Source organism: Saccopteryx leptura, chromosome 1 (genome assembly GCF_036850995.1).
Source record: "Saccopteryx leptura isolate mSacLep1 chromosome 1, mSacLep1_pri_phased_curated, whole genome shotgun sequence".
In the NCBI taxonomy this organism is placed as follows: Eukaryota; Metazoa; Chordata; class Mammalia; order Chiroptera; family Emballonuridae; genus Saccopteryx; species Saccopteryx leptura.
The window spans coordinates 216,267,670-216,289,009 of NC_089503.1; the positions used below are offsets into that span (position 1 = coordinate 216,267,670).

Sequence of the window (21,340 nt, forward strand, 5' to 3'; positions counted from 1 at the left end):
GTGTGATGTGACGTATTTGTATTTGACATGACGATTGGTCAAGGATCCGTACAGTGCAGGGAGATGCGATTATGAGACGCATGCGCTCCACACGGGAGACCGGGAGAGAGCCCGCGATATACCGAGCACGCAAATGGCTTTGTGTACTTCCTACTGAAACACAACATGGCACATATGACATTGTAGACTCACAGTTATTTCTTTCTCAGTGAATATTCAATCGTAGACAGGTAAGCACAATTCACGTTTTATTAGTTCATTATCTATTTAATAATTTCCAAATACATATAATTTTATTTACAAGTATTTTCCCAAAATTTGAGTTTTAAAGTGGAAATCTAACCTCTCACCATATCTATTAAAAACTCATTTTGATTAAATAGTTGCATAAAACAGACTTTTTAATTAGAAAATGATAAATACACTCGAAAATCACTCTAAATTAGTGGTTTTGTTTGATATTTAGTTTTACTAAATGAGTACTTTTTTCTTACAATTAAAAATTAATAGGCATGTAAGCATAATTACAATATAAAATATAAATGTCTTCATTATGCATTATTGTTGCAATGAATAAAATTTTTCTTTTATTTACGATATTGTTTTCTTCAATTTATTTTGTCCTCCTTCTCATTGTAAAAAAGTTGGTCACCTTAATAAAGAAGATGTGGTACATACACACTATGGAATGCTACTTAGCCATAGGAAAAGATGAAATACTGCCATTTGCGACAACATGGATGGGCCTTTAGACTGGTATGCTAAGTGGAATAAGTCAGTCAGGAAAAGCTAAGAACTATATGGTTTCACTCATATGCAGGATATAAAACTGAAACTCACGGACATAGACAACAGTATGGTTGTTACCAGAGGGAAAGGGGTGAGGAGATGGGGGGATAGTTTGACTTTGGGTAGAGGGCACATCATGCAGTATATGGATAATAGACATAGAAATGTATACTTGAAACCTATATGATCCTATTAACCAATGTCACTGCAATAAATTTAATTTTAAAAAAAAACATGACTGGTGGTGGTGCAGAGAATAGAGTGTTGACCTGGGACACTGAGGTCCCAGGTTTGAAACCCTGAGGTCGCCGGCTTGAGAGCAGGCTCACCAGCTTGAGCGTAGGGTTGTGAGATCATCAGTATGATCTCATGGTCACTGTCTTGAGCCCAAAGGTCACTGGTTTGAAACCCAAGGTTGCTGGCTTGAGCCCAAGGTTGCTTGCTTGAGCAAGGGGTCACTGGCTCTGCTGGAGCTCCCCAGTCAAGGCATGTATGAGAAGCAATCAATGAACAACTGAAGTGACACAAGTATGAGTTGATGCTTATCCCTCTCCCTCCCTGTCTTTGTGTGTCTCCCTCTCTCTCTCTGTCTTTCTCTCACTAAAAAAATAATAATACTAATAAAAAAGAAAATAATTATTTTCATCAGCCTGCAAAGAAACCCCTTACTCTACCCCTACACTACCCTCCAAGCCCTGGCAACCACTGATCTACCTTTTGTCTCTATAGACTCCTCTGTTCTGGACATTTTGTTTCGAAAAATGTATGTGGTCTTTGGTGACTGGCTTTTTTTCACTTAGCATCATGTTTTCAAGGTTCATACTGTTGTAGCATGCATGCATCAGTACTTCATTCCTTTGTGTAGTATAGTGGTTGGCAAACCGTGGCTCGTGAGCCACATGCGGTTCTTTGGCCCCTTAAGTGTGGCTCTTCCACAAAATACCACGTGCGGGCGTGCAGGTTATAATAACAATGTACCTACCTATATAGTTCAAGTTTAAAAAATTTGGCTCTCAAAAGAAATTTAAATCGTTGTACTGTTGATATTTGGCTCTGTTGACTAATGAGTTTGCTGACCACTGGTATAGTAGATTAATATTCCATTGTATGGATACACACATTTTGTCCATCTATTCATCAGCTGATGGACATCTGGATTGACATGTTTTGGCTATCATGAACAATACTACTGGGAGCAAGAATTTGTGTGGACCTGGGGACTGAGTGCCTGTCAGTGTTTGGCCGTTTTGCCAGACCTTCTTCTATTCTTTTTTTTTTTTTTTTTTTCCTGAAGCAAGAAGTGGGGAGGCAGAGTCGGACCACCGCATATGCTGGACCGGGATTCACCCGGCATGCCCACCAGGGGGCGATGCTCTGCCCATCTGGGGCTTTGCTCTTTGTGGTCGGAGCCATTCTAGCACCTGAGGTAGAGGCCATGGAGCCTCCTCAGTGCTGGAGCCAGCTTTGCTCCAATGCAGCCTCGGCTGTGGGAGGAGAAGAGAAAGACAGAGAGAAAGGAGAGGGGGAAGGGTGGAGAAGCAGATGGGCGCTTCTCTTGTTTGCCACACGGGCCAACGCTCTACTGCTGAGCTAGCTGGCCAGGGCCACATCCCTTCTATCTGAGTGTCCTTCTTCCCTTTATTTGCCCTTTTTATTTTCTTTTCAGTAAACTCCCACCTCTCTGATGATTTCAATAGGAGACAAGCTTTCAAACTAGTTGTAAAACATTTTGAACTCTCTGGCTGACTGACATGAAAGTTATGTTTATCTGTTTATCTTTGGGTTAGCCACTCACCCTGCTGTTTTGTAACAAAAGAGCTTACTGAGTAGGAGGCTTATTTAACTTGATCCTGAGGGTTACACTCCTACAATATGCTGTCTAAACAGATTCCTAAACACCCAACGTTTTGAACAATCACTTTGAAGCTTCTTGGTGATATTAACATATATTATTAGTAAAGTTGTACACGTAAACATGTGAGCCTGTAAAAAATGTATATAGAGTTACTAGAGTGTGCCTGGCCCATAATAATTGGGTAATAAATTATTAGTTGCCACTGTGAAAAGTTACTATCATGAACAATTGATTTCTTTTAGGTATAAAGTTCAGTATATTTAAAAAGGCTTAACTTTTTTTAGGGACACATTTGAGTTGTTCCAGAACACATGGAATAGTTCACCCTTCCAGGTGCGCTGACACAAATTCTCCTTTGAGCATTACCCCCACCTCGTGAAAACCACACATATAGCCTGGCCTTTGTTTTGTAGTGGTTATTTTTAGAACAATAATAATCGTCTCTACCTACCCAAGCAAATACAATCTGCTGAGTACAACAGAAACAACTCCCTCAGCGGTTTAGTTACCCTGTTCAGTGTGGACACGCAGGATATCACAGATGCTGCGGGCCCCCCAAGAAAACGCTGCCTGCCTTTGTAAGGCTTGCAATCTAAAGCGGAGATTTAATATGCATTTTACTTGACATGAACCAGGAACGTAAATAAGGAAAAGAGAGCCCTGCATGTGAGTCCATGCACAGCCGAGGGACTGTCTGTTCCAGGATAAATGAGATGAGTCAATCATTTCCCCTAGCAAGCCAGACCTCTGAATTATGTCGTCCGGGCTGCGGGATTAGAGGCTGCTAGTGAGACTCCCCTTCCTTGTCCCGGTAGAGTTCCCTGCCTGGGGGAGCCGCCTGTGTGTCACCCCGAAGAGGGGAGCCGAAGAAAAGGGGCGGAGAGCGCGCCCCGGGGTGGCGGGGAGTCGCCGGACGAAATTCTAGAGCTAGGGAGCCTCGGAAGGAAGAGGAGGGGCCACTGCGCGCGGGGAAGAGAAGGAAGAGGCGTCCCGGGAAAGGAAGGGAAGGGGGTGGAAGCGAGGAAGAAAGAAGGCGGAGGAAATAGAAGGGGGCGAGAGGGGGAGCGCGGGGTAGGAACCAGGGAGGCGCCTGGGGCGGGGCGGCCTCGCGCCTCGGGGAGGGTGTTCGGCGCGGGGGCCGCGCGGGGCGGGGCCGCCCGGAGTGGGGCGCCCGATCGTCCGCGCGGTCAGGCTCGGCTCCGAGGGACATGTCCGCGCCGCGCTCGCCGCGCGCCGGGGGCTGCTAGCTGCGCCGGGACTTCCTGCCCGCGCGCCCCCGCACCTGGCGGCGCCCCCGGGCCGACGGCCGGCTTGCTGGCCGTGCTCGCCGACTGCTGCAGTCATGGGGCTGCAGCCCCTGGAGTTCAGCGACTGCTACCTGGACAGCCCGTGGTTCAGGGAGAGGATCCGCGCCCATGAAGCGGAGCTCGAGAGGACCAATAAGTTCATCAAAGAGCTGATCAAGGACGGGAAGAACCTCATCGCCGCGACCAAAAGTAAGCGGGGTCCTGGGCGTGGGCGGGCTGCGGCGCGGCGCGGCCGGGAGGAGCCTCTCCCGAGGGGAGCCTCTCCCGGGCAGTCCCCGTACCCGGCGCCAGCGGCTGGAGGATCTGGAGGTTCTCTCGGGTCCGGGAGGGCCTGGGCTTTTCCTCCCCGGTTCCCAGGCAACTGGTCCCTAGTCCCCTTTCCCGCTGCTACCCCTCCTCGGCGGCCCGAGCCAGGAGCCGTGCGTGGAAGACCCGCCCGCGAGCCCGCCAGCTCCCGCGGGTACCCCTCGGTGCCTGCGTTCCCCGCGGGACCGCCCAGGGGCAGGCTCGACTGCACCCTAAAGCTGCTCCCAGCCTCCTACGAAACGTCAGTTTTACTAGTTTTGTCTCGTGAGTTTTCAAAATAACTTTTCTGAGCATTCTTTGAAAATCTGCTGGGTGTTGAATTGCATTGCACCCTTTCCTTGTCCATTTCTGATCTTTCCGGACCATCGTGTCCCGGGTCCTTCACTGTGCTAAACCAGAAAGTCCACCTGGCGCTGTGCAGCCTTCCGGACATTCCTCCCCTCCTCCTGCACGGAGGGGAGATCAGAGATTGGCTCCCCAGGGGCGCAGACAGCCTGGCCCCGGGGGAGCGCTGCCTGCACATAGGGAATTCCACCCCGGTCAAGCTGCATGCCTTCCCCTGGTTCTCTGTCTTTTGAAAGACTTGCAAGTGAAGTGGCCACAGGAGAAATTGTGTGTGTATATATGTCTGCATATCTGAGTAGCTGGGGAGAGTCTCTCTAGGAGGGAGGTGGGCCGAATTCACTGCTGGAACATTGGGTTGGTGATGCTGCTGATAATGGGGAGGCATTAGCTCCAGTGAGAAGCTGGGCATCCTGACCAGGCTTATAACCCATTGCCGGTTCTGAGGATGCCGCTGAGTGCTCCCTGTTAGTCTTAAAAAGACTCGCCCATACAGCAGACAGTGGAGGGGGCAGGCAGTATTGTTAAGGTATTTCTTCTCTAGTTTCTCAATTCAGTAATATCCAGCCTTGGGAGTTTAACTCCTCCTATGTTTGTAGACATCACCTCTAGGAAAAATACCCTGCCCTTTTGTGTTAGAGAAGCTAAAACATACTGAACAATTGTCTCAAGACCCCAGAACAGTGCCCGGAACAGTCAATATTCGCTTAATGAATAAGTTGGAGTAAGGTTGAAGAAGTATTTAGTGAGCCATCCTTGTAATTTTGGAAGCACATTACTCAGCTGCTCTGGGGAATGTCCAAGGTTCCTTTCGGTTCTCTGACCTCTTCGTTGTTGCAAAATGAGGATTGGGAATTACTTTGTTTGGGACATATGACTAGTGTGCTTATTTGGTTGATGGCTCTCCAGTGCCTTGGCATTGGGTAGGTGTTGGTTGGGAAGTAGGGAGGGGCTGTAAATATATAAGAGTGAGTGTGGAAAAGCAGAACACATGCACACACACAGTGATCACAAAGGAGAAGACTGTTTCCTTCTGTAGCTTGTGTTAACCAGTGTCACTGGCTGGGCGAGTGTATCTTCTCTCTGACTGGCTGTAGCAGCTCTCTCTGGAGCTAGAGAGGCTTCGGTGTTGGAGAGAGACAGATGGCAAAGCCAGTTTGGCCACTGGTAGAAAGCTATTTATGTGACTGCATATTAGCTCTCCTGCCAAACAGGACACATGCCTGGTGTTCCAGCAGCAGCTAGTGCATCTGGGGAGCCAGCTGTCAGCCTTCTCCAAACTTCGTGAATTTGTAAATTGGTGTCATATTCCTTTGATTCTTGTCCTTTACATTCACCATAAGCCATAACTTACAATCATTCTTGAGAGAGCAACCACAAAGTGTACTTTTTCTTATCATGTTTACGTTTAATTAATTTACATTCTTTCCCAGAAGATGACAAAGACACAGCTTTGGCTAACATGCTTTTGTCCAGTTAGGAAGACGCTGCCTTTGCCCACCATGCTCCATAAACTGTACATTGAGTTCCTATCAAAGATCAAGAGCACTGGACTTAAGTCAGGACATCCGAGTTTAATTCGCCTTCACTGTTAGGGCCTGGCTACATGACAGTTGGGCAGGTCACTTAATTCTTTTGTGTCCAGTTTCTCTTGTCCTACTGTTAAGAGGCATCAGTAAGGTCCTGCAGTGTTTGGAAATTGTTTGATGAGTTCACTTGAAATTGCAGTCTAGGTTCAATCATTTGCCTAACCAGTGAGCCTTTCCATAACATCTGAGAGTCAAGAAGTCCAGGCAAGACATGAGGTGCAGGGAGGAGCTTTAGCAAGAATAGCAGTCAGCTAGGACAGACTGCTTATATTTTGGTGTTTTGCATTGTTTTTGCAAACATGGTATTGTATGCATTTTCAGAATTGTGTGCGTAAATGATTTACTTTTAATTGCCCTGTAGCATGTCTCCTGCATGCACTAAATACTTGTTTGAATTATGTAATTTTGATGTCTTGATGCTCTGAATATTCCACAAATATTTAGAGAAGTTGGAGGGGGTTCTGTGGGAACTGAAGGCTTACTGCTGAGTTCAGTTATGTAGCAATCAGAAAATACTTCGCACCTATAATTTGTTAAATATTGGGATTGAGATAAGAAAAAAGAGGTAATTGAGTTCATTGTCCTCGATTTGAATAAAGTTCAAAATGGGGAACATGTCCTCTCTGTATTGTGCTAAGTTCTTGAAGAAACAAAGGTTACACACACACACACACACACACACACACACACACACACACACACACACACACACGTTAAAAGTTTAATAATTCAGTGACAAGTCAGCATTCTCGCTTTACCAGGAATAAGGGTTGGTTGTAGGTTAGAGTGGGGAAGGTTTTCTGGAAGTTTGTGAACTCACTGGTATTTTAAAGAAGGAATAGAACCTTGTCAGATGGGAACCAGCTGAGAAGAAACCAAAACACCAGTGTTTGAAGACGAGGAATAAAGATTTCATTTCGGGGAGTAGAATGGGATGAATGGGAGGAAGGGCAGTGTTAGATTATGGAGGTCCCTAATTGCAAGGTTGGGAATATGGACCTTACCTTGTGGAAAATCGCTGAAGGTGTTTCAGAGAAGCCGGACAGCCGTAGTGAGAAGGAGATGGACGGCTGAGAGATAGTATGTGACATCTGTGTGGGGTGGAGACAGCAGGGAGGGGTGGGAGAGAAGAGTCTGGGATTGTTGACTTATGTGGTCGAGTGGGAGATCATTCACTCAGTTCAATGGAGTCTTTGTTGAAATGCCTTTTTTAGTCCCTTTCCCCCCATTCCTTTCCTTTCCTAGAATAACCAGTGTCCTCTTTCAATACAGTGTAAACTTTTGTAAGCCATTCACGTGATGTCAGTGTAGTTTCAGGTGCTATTGATTTGTAGAAACAAGTGGCATATTTTCCAGAAACAGCAATAAGCTATATATCTCTTTCTCATAAATCTTGTTAGGCATTCTTTTATTATTTAAAAAAAATAAATTTATTGATTCTAGGTGAGCGAGCGAGAGAGAAATACTGATTTGTTGTTCCATTTATTTATGCATTCATTGGTTGATTCTTGAATGTGCCCAGACTGGGGATTGAACCTGCAACCTTGGTATACTGGGACAATACACTAACCAACTGAGCTACTGAGGGAGGGCCTTATGTTAGGCATTCTTGAGAGACTATATTCTCTGTGAGAGGGGAATACATATTTCTAAAGCACTTACATGGATGGGTATATGCCATCAATGCTCTTTAGTACACTTAGATTGCCTAGTTTTGTGTGTGTGTAGGAGAAAGAGCAGAAGGAGAAGAGAGAAAAGCTGGAGGGGGTCCTCATATATGAGCCTGTTTTTAGTCACAGCTATGGAGAAGGATGTTAGTGGCAGCCAGGACTAGAATTTAATTCTTCCAAGTCTTGCTTTTAGTACTTCTTTTAGGTTTCTCTCTTTTGATGACTTTTGCTTTGTTTTCTTCAGGACAACATAAAAGTTCCCTTTTGCTGCTTTTGTGTTTATTGTTTCCAAGAAATAGTTCATGTGGTGATTCCTTTTGGAGAAATTTCTTAAGTGGCTGTTGCGTTGAAACATAGGGAATATGAAGGATTTAAAAGAATTTCACTCTGTGAATTTGAACCTCAGTTTTCTTTTCTTTTTTTTTTTTTTTTTGTATTTTTCTGAAGCTGGAAACAGGGAGAGACAGTCAGACAGATCCCGCATGCGCCCGACCGGGATCCACCCGGCACGCCCACCAGGGGCGATGCTCTGCCCACCAGGGGGCGATGCTCTGCCCATCCGGGGCGTCGCTCTGTTGCGACCAGAGCCACTCTAGCGCCTGGGGCAGAGGCCAAGGAGCCATCCCCAGTGCCCGGGCCATCTTTGCTCCAATGGAGCCTTGGCTGCAGGAGGGGAAGAGAGAGACAGAGAGGAAGGGGGGGGGGTGGAGAAGCAAATGGGCGCTTCTCCTATGTGCCCTGGCCGGGAATCGAACCCTGGTCCCCCGCACACCAGGCCGACGCTCTACCGCTGAGCCAACCGGCCAGGGCCTGAACCTCAGTTTTCTTATTTGTGAAATGGGACTGCAGCAGAAAGCCCTGAGGCTTGAATAAAATGATGTGTGAGTGTGTTGAAAACACAGATGTAAAGTGGTTGTGTAGATTCTGTTGTTTGACCGGCCAACGATTATTTTTTTCCCCCTGACAATCCAAATTTTGTTCAAGGGTCTACACTTTTTACCAAGTAACTCAGGGAAAAGTGGTTAGGTGTAATTGTGATTAGCCTAACTCAGGGAAAGGAAATGTAGTTAGGGGTAATTCTGGTGAGTCTAACTCAGTGGTTCTCAGTTGCAGCTGACCTTCCGAGTCCCACGGGAAGCAGTGAAAGGGACATGCAGTCAGGCTTGAGAATCAGTGAACTCGAACTCACTTGCGGTAAACCTGCCTGCTGGGCCGGCGACTAGTTTAAGGAGGAGGAGAATGCTCAGTCCTGGACAGTGAGACATGGTGGGAAGTCTGCTGGACACTTCGGGGAAGATTTCCTTTTGTGTGAGGAGTCCCCTTCAAACGGTTCTTCACTCTTTTGCGGTGTCTGGTCGCGTTGCCTAGCGCCTCGGCCACCATCCATCGTGGGACCTTGCGGGGAGCCAAAGTAAGGATGATGGAGCAGATGTAACTGAGTCTGACTTTTGATGCCGCTTTGGGGGCCGCAAATTGTTCTGTGCCCGAAGCCCACCTCTGCGTATCCTGTTGAATGACATAAGTCAGTTTCAGTTGGGCTTTCTGCTATTTAGCACCCTAATTTTGATGGAGTGGTATAATTGTAAATTTTGTGTTGATGTGCTTATGAAGTGGAATTTAGAGAGGTATAGAAATAAAATGCTATTTAAAAATATGAATGGTCTCTGAATGGAAAAGAATACTTGTGGCCTGACCTGTGGTGGCGCAGTGGATAAGGCGTCAACCTGGAAACACTGAGGTTGCCGGTTCAAAACCCTGGCTTGCCTGGTCAAGGCACATATGGGAGTTGATGCTTTCTGTTCCTCCTCCTTCTCTCTCTCTCTCTCTTTCTCTCTCTCCCCCCCCTCTAAAATGAATAAAGAAATAAATAAAAATTAAAAAAAAAAAAAAAGAATACTTGTGTATATTCTTTGCCACAAAGAAATCCCATCAACACCTTCCCCTCTCAACCCCCCCTCCCTCCACACGCATTTCAGGGCATCCTCTGAGATAAATCTTAAACTCTCATTTGGGGTTTTACAACAGGGGTCTGGTTTCTAATATGAATGTAGACTTGCTGTAAAAATAATTATTATCAGACTAACTGGGCGAATGGACCAAGACAGGCTTTCAAAGCTTTAGATATTTGACACACTGCAGGTGGTCCTTGCCTGCATTTAGAGCCCTCTAGCAGCTGGAGCTAGGTTTGTTCAGAACGTTTAACTGGTCAGTTGACTTATTTGATGTTCTCTGTGCCTCTCTAACACAGTGCCTTTTCCCTGTCCCCCAACTGCTAGGGTCCTTCGACCATCTCCTTTTTGCTTAGGTTTTTTTGGGGGGGACTGTGGCGGGGGGCCGACTAGGGAGTATCATTGACTTTCGGAGGAGGAGGAGGAGGGTATTTTTGTGTTTAATCTTTAAAATAGCTGATGAGACAGTATGGCGCAGCAGATTAAGATTGTAGGCTGAGGGATTAGTGTGTCTGGGTGGCAGCATGGCTCGGCCCCTCATAACAGTGGCCCTGTGGTTGTTGTCATCTGTAGACCAGAGATTATAGTTCTTTCTACCATACAGGAGTTACTAGTTGGATTAAATGAGTTCATATATGTAAAGTGTTTAGAATAAGCACCCTTTCTTACCTGAAAAATAGCTGCTCTGGCCCAGTGACTAGTATTGAACCTTATAGTGCTTATTTACCCTAAGAATATATTTGTCCAACTCATTTTTACTAGCCACCAAGAAGATGCGACACACTTGTCAAACTATGGAAAGGCTTCCGAGGTTGAATGTAGTTTAGGATGCTGGAAAATCTTGAAGGTGAGTCGGTAAATCAAAGCTGGAGTGGCATCTTGGGGAAATATTTTCCAATATTTATTTCTGATTCACAGAGATTTGGAGATGCAATAGAAGGTGGCTCTAGTAGGCTGTTGGAAATGAGCACGCCACCTGTGGCCAAGGCTCGTGGCGTCAGCAGCTGGTCTCCCTTCCAGCTCTTGGGGCGGGGGGGGTGTGAAGAGAAAGAGTGGAGATGAGCAGGGGAATTGAGACGATGCCATCAATCACTGGGGCTTTTAGATGCTTGAACAGTGCAGTGGTGCTTTTGGAGAATATTATCTTTAGTGTTTAACATGCAGGAAATCCTTAGAACGTAAGGGACATTTCTGTGTTTGCTATGGGAAATTCACAAGGAGAAAAAGAAGGCACCCAGAGACATCTCTAAGAGGGGTGGAGATTCTGAAGAGCTGTTAGGTAATCCTCTTCTCTACAACAGAATCGTTAAAATCTCCAGGACAAATTCCTAAGGAAGCTGTTTTGAAACCCGTGACTCTAAGCCATATATCAGCTTTATGATTTTGTTTTCTACATCATTAAGAGAGGCACAAATTAAAAAAAAAAAAAGTCAAAAACACCGTGTTGTCTGCAAGTTACTATAACTCCTGCTGTAAGTGATTGCTAGCTGTATGTGGGTAGGGAATAGGTAAACTGTTTACATTTGACCATGGGTATAGTATATAGTGTCTTTAGTTGCTGTTTTAAAGTTTGATGTTAGAACCATCGCTATGAAAACGTTCAGTTAACATTGTGTTGTCTTGCGTTGCCTTTGACCTTCTACATCTTGTTGAAAGAAAAATTGGCTTTATTTCAGGATTCATAGAAGAGTGTGTAGACATTTCTAGGATTACAAATCTGATTAAGGATGTCATGGATGTTTTACTAGGTTACTTTCAGTGAAATTCCATTCCAGAGACAAATAGGCAATCCCAGACTACATCTGAAAAGTGTTTTATATTATTTATGTGTTGTATATAATTTAAATAATTTCAATAATAGTAGATAACTTTTATTAAGCATAAACTATTTGCTTTACTTTGTCTTAAATTCAGGGCAAGCATTATATTATTTAACATGAAGACTTACTCAGTGTGGTGTGTTATTATTTACTCCATTTTGGAGATTAGATCCTGAATTTAGAGAGATTAATAGCTTGTCCAGATCACTCCATTTGTCAGTGGTGGAGCTGGTATGTGAACCCACATTTGTCTGACACCAAAACCCTTAACCACAATTACAAGCTGTCTCCATAAAGGGGTGTAACTGTGGTCTCCTGTTAGAGGAAGTTATTATGATAAGTCCTGGTTATCAAGAATGTGTGTACATTTCATGATCTACCATAGTTAGGAGACTGTTCTTGTTAGCTCAGTACAATGAACATGACTTAAAATACTGTGAATTTCACGGTGCTCTGGCATGATTATTGTACATAACGCTGATTGCTAATTTGTATAGTAGAGACATTAGAGTTTGGGTTGATGTAGGACTGCTTACTAGATACAGACCTCCACTCAAAACAGTTCCTTCCCCTCAGTCTCTGTCTCTGAGGTGCACCTCTGACCTTTTTGTAGACGTTCTTTTCTTTGCCATTCCACCTCTCATCCTTTAGTAAATTTTAAGTTTGTTCCCATATTTGAGTATTAGCCTTTTTCCTTTTAACAGTTTGTGAGGTATTTTAGAAATATAAAAATAAATATCATTAATAAATATCTTTGTATTTGCCTCTCAATTTAAGAAATAAAAGCTACTCTGGTTAGCAACTATCTCAAATCTGATGTTTATTATTCCCATGCATTTTAACTCATCTGAATGCATTCCTAAATAATGGTATGTTTTGCATGTTTTTTAAAATTTATATAATGGAGTCATACTATAAGTGTTCTGCAGCTTCTTTCCCCCCCTCAGCATCCTATCTGTGAGATTTATCCATGTGGATACATGTAGCTCTATTTAATTTAGTTTAAATTATTATTTTCTACAAGTGGCATTCAATTGATGTTATATGAATAACACAAGATCTTCTATGATGTACCCTATATCCATGCATATTTTGATTATGGAACTCTACTTAGAGAATTTATCCAGTATGAAAGCCTCACTGTAATTAATTTTATGAAATTTAAAACACTAGCATTGCAAACAATTTGTAAAATAATGAATCTATATAAAAAAAAGAATCTATAAATTTCAAAGACATTTAGTAACATTTAATTTTGATATTGTAAGTTAGGAGCTTAACGTGGATCATCAGAGCAAGCCAGTTTAAATTTCAGGACTGTAAAAAATAACTGGTCTGGCTCACGAACAACAAAATCTTTAAGAGCCTCTTTTTGCTTTATTGAAACTAGAATTCCAGTAATAGTAGGCGGAGGAAAAATGATGTTTGTAGTCATAAACACAGTGCACATTAAAGCACTATGGTAACTGTCAGTCTGGTCGGGTCAGACGGACGGGATTTTTAGGAAGGGATTGGTTGGTGTTTTGTGATAGGCCTGAAAACAAACAGGAACCACAGCCTGCTCCACTTGATTATCCTAATATAGGAGCATACTTTATAGACTTGCCAAAGGGATGCTTTTGTCACGAGAAAGCCTGCCATCCTCCTCTTTAAACAAACACACATGCACGTAGCACTGAAGAACCCCTGACACCTGACATTCTCAGGCACGCATCTCTTTAACTTCAAGGTCTGCTGGAATCGCACCTGTATTGCACCACTGCTAGGCTGCCGCCCTGGTTGAACTGGAATTTCCTCCTGTTTCCTGAGGAAGATGTTAATTCTGTGCCACTTAATGTTTCAGCGGGCAGTGTGAGTTCTCCTTCCTGGTTGACTTGGTCGCCCACAGGCACTGTCTGCCTTCTGACACCATCTCATAGTGAGTCACGGGAGGCATGTGGCTGGAGGAAATCAATTTGGCCAAAGTAATGTCACCTCAGGTCTGAATACAGGATGTTTCATGCTCTAAAAAAAAAAAAAAAAAAAAGAATGCTTTTATCTCTGACTATAAAGTTGATTTTACTACTTATTAGCAGTGTGTCCTTGGGCACGTTACATACCCTCAGTGCATTAACTTTCTGTTTCTTTATTAGTAGAATGGAGATAGCAAGGCACCTCACTGGGTGGTGGTGGTGGTATTCATTCCTTAGAATTACATATTGAAAGATCTTAGAACTCTGCTTGGCCCACGGAGTGAGAGAGGGCAGGGTTGGAGGGGCTTGTTTCTTTTTTTAAAAAATTTTTTCTTTGAGTGACAGAGACAGAGAGAGAGGGACAGATAGGGACAGACAGACAGGAAGGGAGAGAGATGAGAAGCATCATTTCTTCATTGTGACACCTTAGTTGTTCATTGATTGCTTTCTCATATGTGCCCTGACTCGAGCCAGTGACCTTGGGCTCAAGCTGGTGAGCCTTGCTCAAACCAGATGGGCCCGTGTTGGAGGGGCTTGTTTCTTCACTCCTCTTTCCTCTGCCTCCTCCTCCTCCTCCTCCTCCTCTTCTTCCAGTGCTGTCGTCACCTCCTTTGCTGAACTTGAGCCCAGGTACAGCTTTGCTAGTAGCGACAGCAGAAACAGTCTGCAAACACCTGCTTTCTCTCTTTAAAGCGAACACTATTTTGAAGCACAGGGCTGAATGTAGGCTTCGTTTATTAAATAGGAAACCGTCTGTACTAGTGTGTTGTAATCCAGCATTTAACTGAAGATCTTTGCCTGAAGGTTTTGGGGACCAAACCAAAAAAGTGCAAAGGAATAATGGAGTGTCACTGACATGTCCTTACTTTTATTTGAGAACCTGACAGAGAGTACTTCTGTGACTCTTGACAGATAGGATTGCTTTTCTTTTGTGAAATGGCAGGTCAACGGCAGCCCAGCAAAGCTATTCAAGACTATGGTCTTTGAAGTCAGATTTACATACCGTGTGACCTTGGGAAACTTGCTTAATTTCTCAGTGCCTTGATTTTCTTTTTGTGTAAAATGTGAGTACTAACTTTATCTCCCTTAATGTTCCTAGTAATATTTGGAAAGCACTTAAAAAACTGTCTGAACCACAGTAAACACTATATGTGTTTACTAAGTGCAGAAACAAATATAACATTATGTTTTGTCACCACTATAATGTCGTTTATGACAGTGGGGAGAAGTATCATCCCAGGTCAATGAATTTCACCTCTGGTGGACTAGTTGCCAGAGGTTTACCAGCGCAGACACCCTGCATCTCTGCAGAAGCTAGAGCTTCTAGTGGGGGGAGAGGGGAGGCACGGACGGACAGAAGATCAATTAAACAAGCAATGTCATTCATGTTGTTGAGTAAGAGCAGGATGCCCGGCCAGAGTTGGCAGGACTAACTATAGGTTGTCAGAGAAGACTTCAAGGAAGTAGTACCTTCTGAGCTGAAACCAAGGGGAAGGCTACGGGGCGGTCCATCTCGAGGCGCGGGAAGAAGACTTCTCCAAGCGCAGTGAACTGTGGCCTGGCGGCCGGAGAGCATGAGCTGGGGCTGGGAGAGCTGCTTGGGGGGGTGCTTGCAGGGCGAAGAAAGGGGCTGCAGAGGGGGGGGGGCATTGGGAAGGGCCCCCTGGGCCAGGCTGAGGACTTCGGACTTGACTCTGAGGACAGCAGGAAGGGACCGAAACATTTTCAGCTGGGAATTGGCATCATCTGAATTGTATTTCAGACAGGTTTCTCAGGCACTGGTTGTGAGGCTGGATTTGAGGACGGCTGAACTGGAGGCCAGTCACGTCGGCCAGACATCGGTGGCAGGAGAGTCGGGTTCTCAAGGAGTCAGGATTTAGGGGCTGCAGACCTTGGCAGGTGGTTGGGTAGGGGGAGATGGGGGGCACATTTAAGATGATCCCTTGGTTCCTTTCTCGGGCAGCTCAGTGCTGGTGACTGAGGCAGTCCAGCCCAAGGAATACGTTTTGTGGGAGCGAGGATAGATTTTTGGTTTTGAAGATGTTGAGGCTGTCGTGCTTCTGAGATATCCAGTGGGCATATTCAGTAGTATATTTCCTGTATGAGTGTGAAATTTGGGAACAGGAAACAGAGCTAGAAAAATGAGAAGATTCTAGGGACCCAGCATATAAATAGGAATTGACACCATGCAACGGGAGAGCAACCTGCCCAGAGAGAGCATAGCAGGAGAAGGCAGGGTGGCTCAGGGCAAGTCCTTCGGAACGCCGGCTTTCAAGGAGGGCGAGAAGAAGAGCTTGAGAGTGCCATTTGAGGGCAGTAGCCATTGATGGAAGTGGAATACCAGGGGAGGGTTGCACAAGCCAAGGAGGAAGCAGACAAGGTCATGCCACAGAGGTCAAGTGCGAGGAGTCCAGGTGACATTTTACTAGCAGAGCAGTTTGTGGCACAGCAGGGATGGGAGCCCAGTGGCGAAGGTCTGAGAAGACAGGGCAGAGAAAAGACATAAGCCTGTGGTATATATAGGTCGCTCTCCCAAGTCATTGGTTGGTTAATGGGTGACATTTGAACAAGCTGAAGAATGTATCCAGCAGAGAGGGGAGTGACCTTTCAGGGAATATTCCAGAGTGGAAGTGGTTCTGAATATAGACGATGAGATTCAGATTCCAGGGGCTGTGGGAAAACACCCTTCATCTATTGAAGTAGCAGAAGTGGTGGAAATGATGGGGGCACTCTCAGGAAGATTGGTAGACTTGTTTCAGGACTTTAGGCAAGTTATTAACTGATGCATTTTAGTGGCAAGATACTTTTCAGTAATTAATTGTTTTAATTTCTGGTTAATGAATAATATATGATTTTTAACAGTTGTGTCCTAGTCAGTTTGAACTGGATGGGATGAAATATAGATGTTAAACTATTATTTTTAAAGATTTTATTTGTTCATTTTAGAGAGGGGGGAGAGAGAGAGAGAGAGAGAGAGAGAAGGGGGGAGGAGTAGGAAGCATCAACTTCCATATGTGCCTTGACCAGGCAAGCCCGGGGTTTTGAACCAGTGACCCCAGCATTCCAGGTTGCCGCTTTTATCCACTGCACCACCACAGGTCAGGCCAGACGTTAAACTATTAAGAAGAAGAGACAATTGGGGGAAGGGGAAAAAAATTAGGAATAAAATGTCTGTATGAACAGCCCTCAAAGCACCAAGAAATACCTTTGTTTCAGACTTTATTCTGCTGCCACTTAAGCTGGAATACTTCATTCAAATATTCCTTAATCTTGGTTTTAAAAAATTTTGTTTGGCTGAAAACATTTCTTTTTTTCTTTTTCACTGGGAGACAGTGCTGAATTTTGTGTTCTATCTCCCCGGAGTTGTGCTGTTTCTCTTTGGAGGCCACAGAGAAGGAAATGTTTCTGGCAACATCTGGGAGTATTCTAGCACTTCCAATTTCTGCCTTAATGCTGTGACAGAAGAGGAGGGAACAGAAGCCCAAAGAGTTAAAAATGTAGTAATGACCTGTGGTCCTAGAAATAGCTTTTCTTCCCCTTTTTAGCTAACTGAACGGGTTCTAGCAAGTTTAAGATACAATTGCTAGGGGAAAGAAATTCTTAAGAAAGAGGGAAGTCGGCAAGTGCAGTGGTATGCAGACAGCCCTTCTCGTCCCTTTATGTCCAGGCGCACTGACTACCACACAGTGTGCCTTCAAGGTCGTGAAGTGGGGAGGCTTCCCGGTTCTTCAGAGGGAGGGATTCTAGGACTTGAGAAGTTCATTGCTTTTGACCCCAGAGCTAGAGTTGATGGATTGTTTTTGTGGAAAGCACAGGATAGGGTTTAGAATGAACCCAAACCGCTCTTTCCCCTTTTTTTCTTGAAGGTCAAACTTTGGGCGTTAAACATACTATATATACTCATTCATTTCCTTCAGGTGCAAGTGAGAGAAACCCAACCAAAACTAGGTGAAGCAAACAAAGAAATTTTTAGTTCTAGGGGTGAAGTCTGAGGATGGGGGCTTGCTGTGCACACTCCTAAAGTGAAGGGTTCAAACAGTGTCATTGGGTCTTTTTCTGCATTTTCCTCAATTGGTTTGATCCTAAGATTGACACTCTTTCCGTGACAGCGTTAGCTTAAAGTTTATGTCTTTTTTATTCTGAGAGTTCTAGAGAAGAGTGACTCCTTTGTCTTAGCACTGTTGCTCTTAAATAGATGCTTTTGACCTTCTGAAGTCATTTTGGGTTGTCATAATGGGAAGGTGCTACTGGCATGTAGTGAGTAGAGGCTAACGATGCTGGCACACATCCTTCAGTAAGTACTGCTAAATACCCTGCAGTGCTCGGGACAGCCCTACAGTGAAGAATGCTCCAGCTCAGTGTTACTTGTGCTGAACTTGCGGAACCCAGCTTTAGAGGTGGGGAGACCATCCGGTCTACATCAGCATATTTTTGAGAGTCATGTTGTTATGCCAGGACAAGCAGACATGAGCTGGGATTGCCCCAAGTACACCTGGACGTGTGGTGGCCCTCCCTAAGAGCCCTTTCGGTCCTGGGTCACTTGGCCAGCCTAGACCACTGGAGACATGGCAGATGGCACACTTTGGCAAGCCTGGTGATGCACCAGCCACTGGGCTGAAGAAACAGGTAGCAAAGTCATTATCTTCTTCAATGGAACATCAAGGCTTGTAGCAAAGAGATGTGTAGAACATGGAAAAGATGATATTCACAATGCAAGAGAACTTGGGTTTTGGAAAGTGATCTGACCTGTTTTGATCTGGGCCTGGGGTCTTTGTGTGGCAAATGAGGATATGTGGAGATAGTGATTCAAAATAAGTGTGCCTTCTGTTTTTCCCCGTTGCCTGGTTGATTAATTTTAACCAAAATAGAGAAGGGTGGGAGAGATGGGAGGGTGGAAATGAAGACTGTGGCCCTGTGTAGCTTGCCTGGATACAATGTGGTCAAGGTTGTTGATAGGAGTTGGTTAGTGTTGGTTCCTTGTAGTATGTAACCTCTGAAGTATGAAGTGACTATGACACTTAGTGATCATTGTGGAAAAAGCCTAAATTAAATGTTAATATTTATAACATTTGAAGTTGTTATAAGCCAAGAAAATATTTAAAAAATTAAACAGTGATTGGCTGGTTTAATTTTACTTTCTGACATTGCTCCTGTTTAATTTTGGAGAAATCAAGTATTGTTCAGGAAAACAGATCTTTGTGAATGTAATTCATCTGATTGAGTGGACTGAGTAATTTTACATTCTTTTTCCTTTTAAACAAAGAAAACTTCTTTGAGTATTTCTTCTGATTATCATTATTTTTTCACTTTTCTTTCTTTTTGTAATAATAGTGCTTTCTTTTTGTAAGAATGAGTTTGAAGACTTGAAAGTTATAAGAATAGGAAATGAACACGTTGGCTTTCCTAATGTATACGTATTCTATTAGAAAACTTTATAGGCTCGGCTTTCTCAATACCCAGTTAACTTATTATAGCCTGAATTGGAAAATCTAGTAGATTATTTGAAAATTTATTTTAAAATTACATAGTGATAAACCTCAAGGAAATGACGGAATATTCACATGTGAGGAAAAATATAGAAAATGACTATATGGAAAAGTTTATAGCTTTGTTAACACAAGAGTAACATTGAAAGTACTATTTTACACATATTTATTTATTGAAGTGGTCAAAGAAAACTGTTCATGAACAGAGCTGTTCATGAACACAGCTTAGAGCAATTTTTTTTCTAATTTTATATATTCCTGGTTTAATTTTAAATTTCAGATCAATTGAGAAATTTTCTAAGCTTTCATAAAAGTCCAAAGAAGTTATATTCTTCTAAAATTGTTTGCCAGTCTCTGGAAATATTTCCTGGTCTAAAGTAAGCCTTTGAAGGTAGGTAAGTGACCTATTTGGAGTATCTTCATTGATAGTCTATTGAAATGGTTAAATAAAATAGGATGTGAACTCTGAAATCTGTTAGAATTGATTACTATGTCTTAATTGATAGCCTCTAAAAGGCTTGTAAGCTATGCAAATCAGCCTCTTCATGAACAGTCATACCTCCAGTAACCGGATGTATCACTTAACCACAGTTAACAGTTTTTTGTTTGCTATAAGATGGTTCAGTGCCTTTTGGCAGAGAATGCTCGAGTGTCTGAAGGACTGATTTATCCTGACAGTCATAGAACAAAAAGGTTTTAAAAAGTGCTGCTTTGTCCAGAGAATAAAAAGGCAAGTTTGTAAAGACCTTCAGAGTTTGCGACTTAGGAGTTTTGTTCCAAAGGCGTTAAAGCTGGAAGTTTTGAGTTTTGAGTGCCTGCACTTGCTCAGTGGAGTGTGTGCTGTGAGAACAGAATGGAAGGTGTGAGGGAGAGGTTCGCGGTGGAGGCTGGTGCCTGCGTGCCTTTGACCTTTGGAAGGTGTTGAAGGGCCACCTTAGAATGAAAGGTGTTAGATTGTGGTATCTGTTTAGTGAATATATACCCAATCTCAGTGTATATTAGGAAGAAAAGTTAGAATAAAGTGGAATGGAATTAGTACATCGTGAGCTCTGTGGGCTTCTGTGTGTGTGCGTGTGTGTGTGATCTATTCATAGTTTAGAGATATAAGTAAGCTAGGTTTATTACATGAGAGAGAGGGATCAGGGATTATTTCTTTAAAATGAATCATCATCTCACAACCTGGTTTTTTTGTATGCATATGCATATGAATATTCATTTTTATTTTTATTTTATTATTATTTTTTTAAGTGAGGGGAGGGGAGATAGTGAGACAGACTCCTGCATGTGCCTGGACCGGGATCCACCCGGAAACCCCTCTCTGGGGCCAGTGCTTGAATCAATTAAGCTATCCTCGCCCTGGCTGGTTGGCTCAGTGGTAGAGTATAAGCCCAGCCCATGGATATCCTGGGTTCGATTTCCGGTCAGGGCACACAGGAGAAGCACCCATCTGTTTCTCCATCGCTCCCCCTCTTGCTTCTCTCTCTCTCTCCCCTTCCTGCAGCTATGGCTCGATTGGAGCGAGGTGGCCCCAGGCACTGAGATGGCTCCATAGCCTCCATCTCTGGTGCTAAGAAGAGCTCCTTGCTGAACAATGGAGCATGGGCAGAGCATTGCCCCCTAGTGGGTTTGCTTGGTGGATCACGTGCAGGAGTCTGTCTGAATTAAAAAAAATTTGAGCTATTCTCAGTGGCCATGCTGACACTCAAACCAATCGAGCCGTTGGCTGCAAGAGGGGAAGAGAGAGAGGAGGTGGAGAGGGAGCGTGGAGAAGGCAGATGGTTGCTTCTCCTGTGTGCTCTGACCAAGAATCAAACCTGAGTCTTCTATACACTGGACTGATGCTGTATCCACTGAGCAAACTGGCCAGGGCCTGAACATCCGTTTTTATTTGTTGAATTTGTTTAAATGAAGGTACATATAAAATGTCTTCAATTTAAAACAGCAATGAGTAGGCCTGACCTGTGGTGGCGCAGTGGGTAAAGCGTTGACCTGGAAATGCTGAGGTCGCCGGTTCAAAACCCTGGGCTTGCCTGGTCAAGGCACATATGGGAGTTGATGCTTCCTGCTCCTCCCCCGCTTCTCTCTCTGTCTCTCTCCTCTATCTCTCTCTCTCTCTCCCTCTCTCTCCTTTCTAAAATGAATAAATAAATAAATAAATTAAAAAAAAGAAGTTATTTAAAACAGCAATGAGTAGATTGCTCTTATATTAAATTAGAGATGTTAGGTTTTATTTTAATTGACCTAGTAATCTGTGTGTAAGTGTAGCTATTATTAA

The 21,340-nt window shown here is 43.9% G+C and overlaps 1 protein-coding gene across 2 annotated transcripts in view; it reads left to right on the forward strand.

Annotated features, from left to right (window-relative positions):
* Positions 1-3,603: 3,603 nt before the first annotated feature.
* ARHGAP10 (Rho GTPase activating protein 10) overlaps positions 3,604-21,340 on the forward strand; it is a 283,692-nt gene continuing 265,955 nt past the window's right edge. The window contains exon 1 of one of the 2 annotated variants that reach the window (XM_066386249.1): positions 3,604-4,140. In XM_066386249.1, the coding sequence (XP_066242346.1) occupies positions 3,987-4,140 (154 nt within the window). In that variant the 5' untranslated portion in view covers positions 3,604-3,986. The remainder of the gene's footprint in view (positions 4,141-21,340) is intronic. The other variant, XM_066386238.1, reaches the window with a different exon arrangement.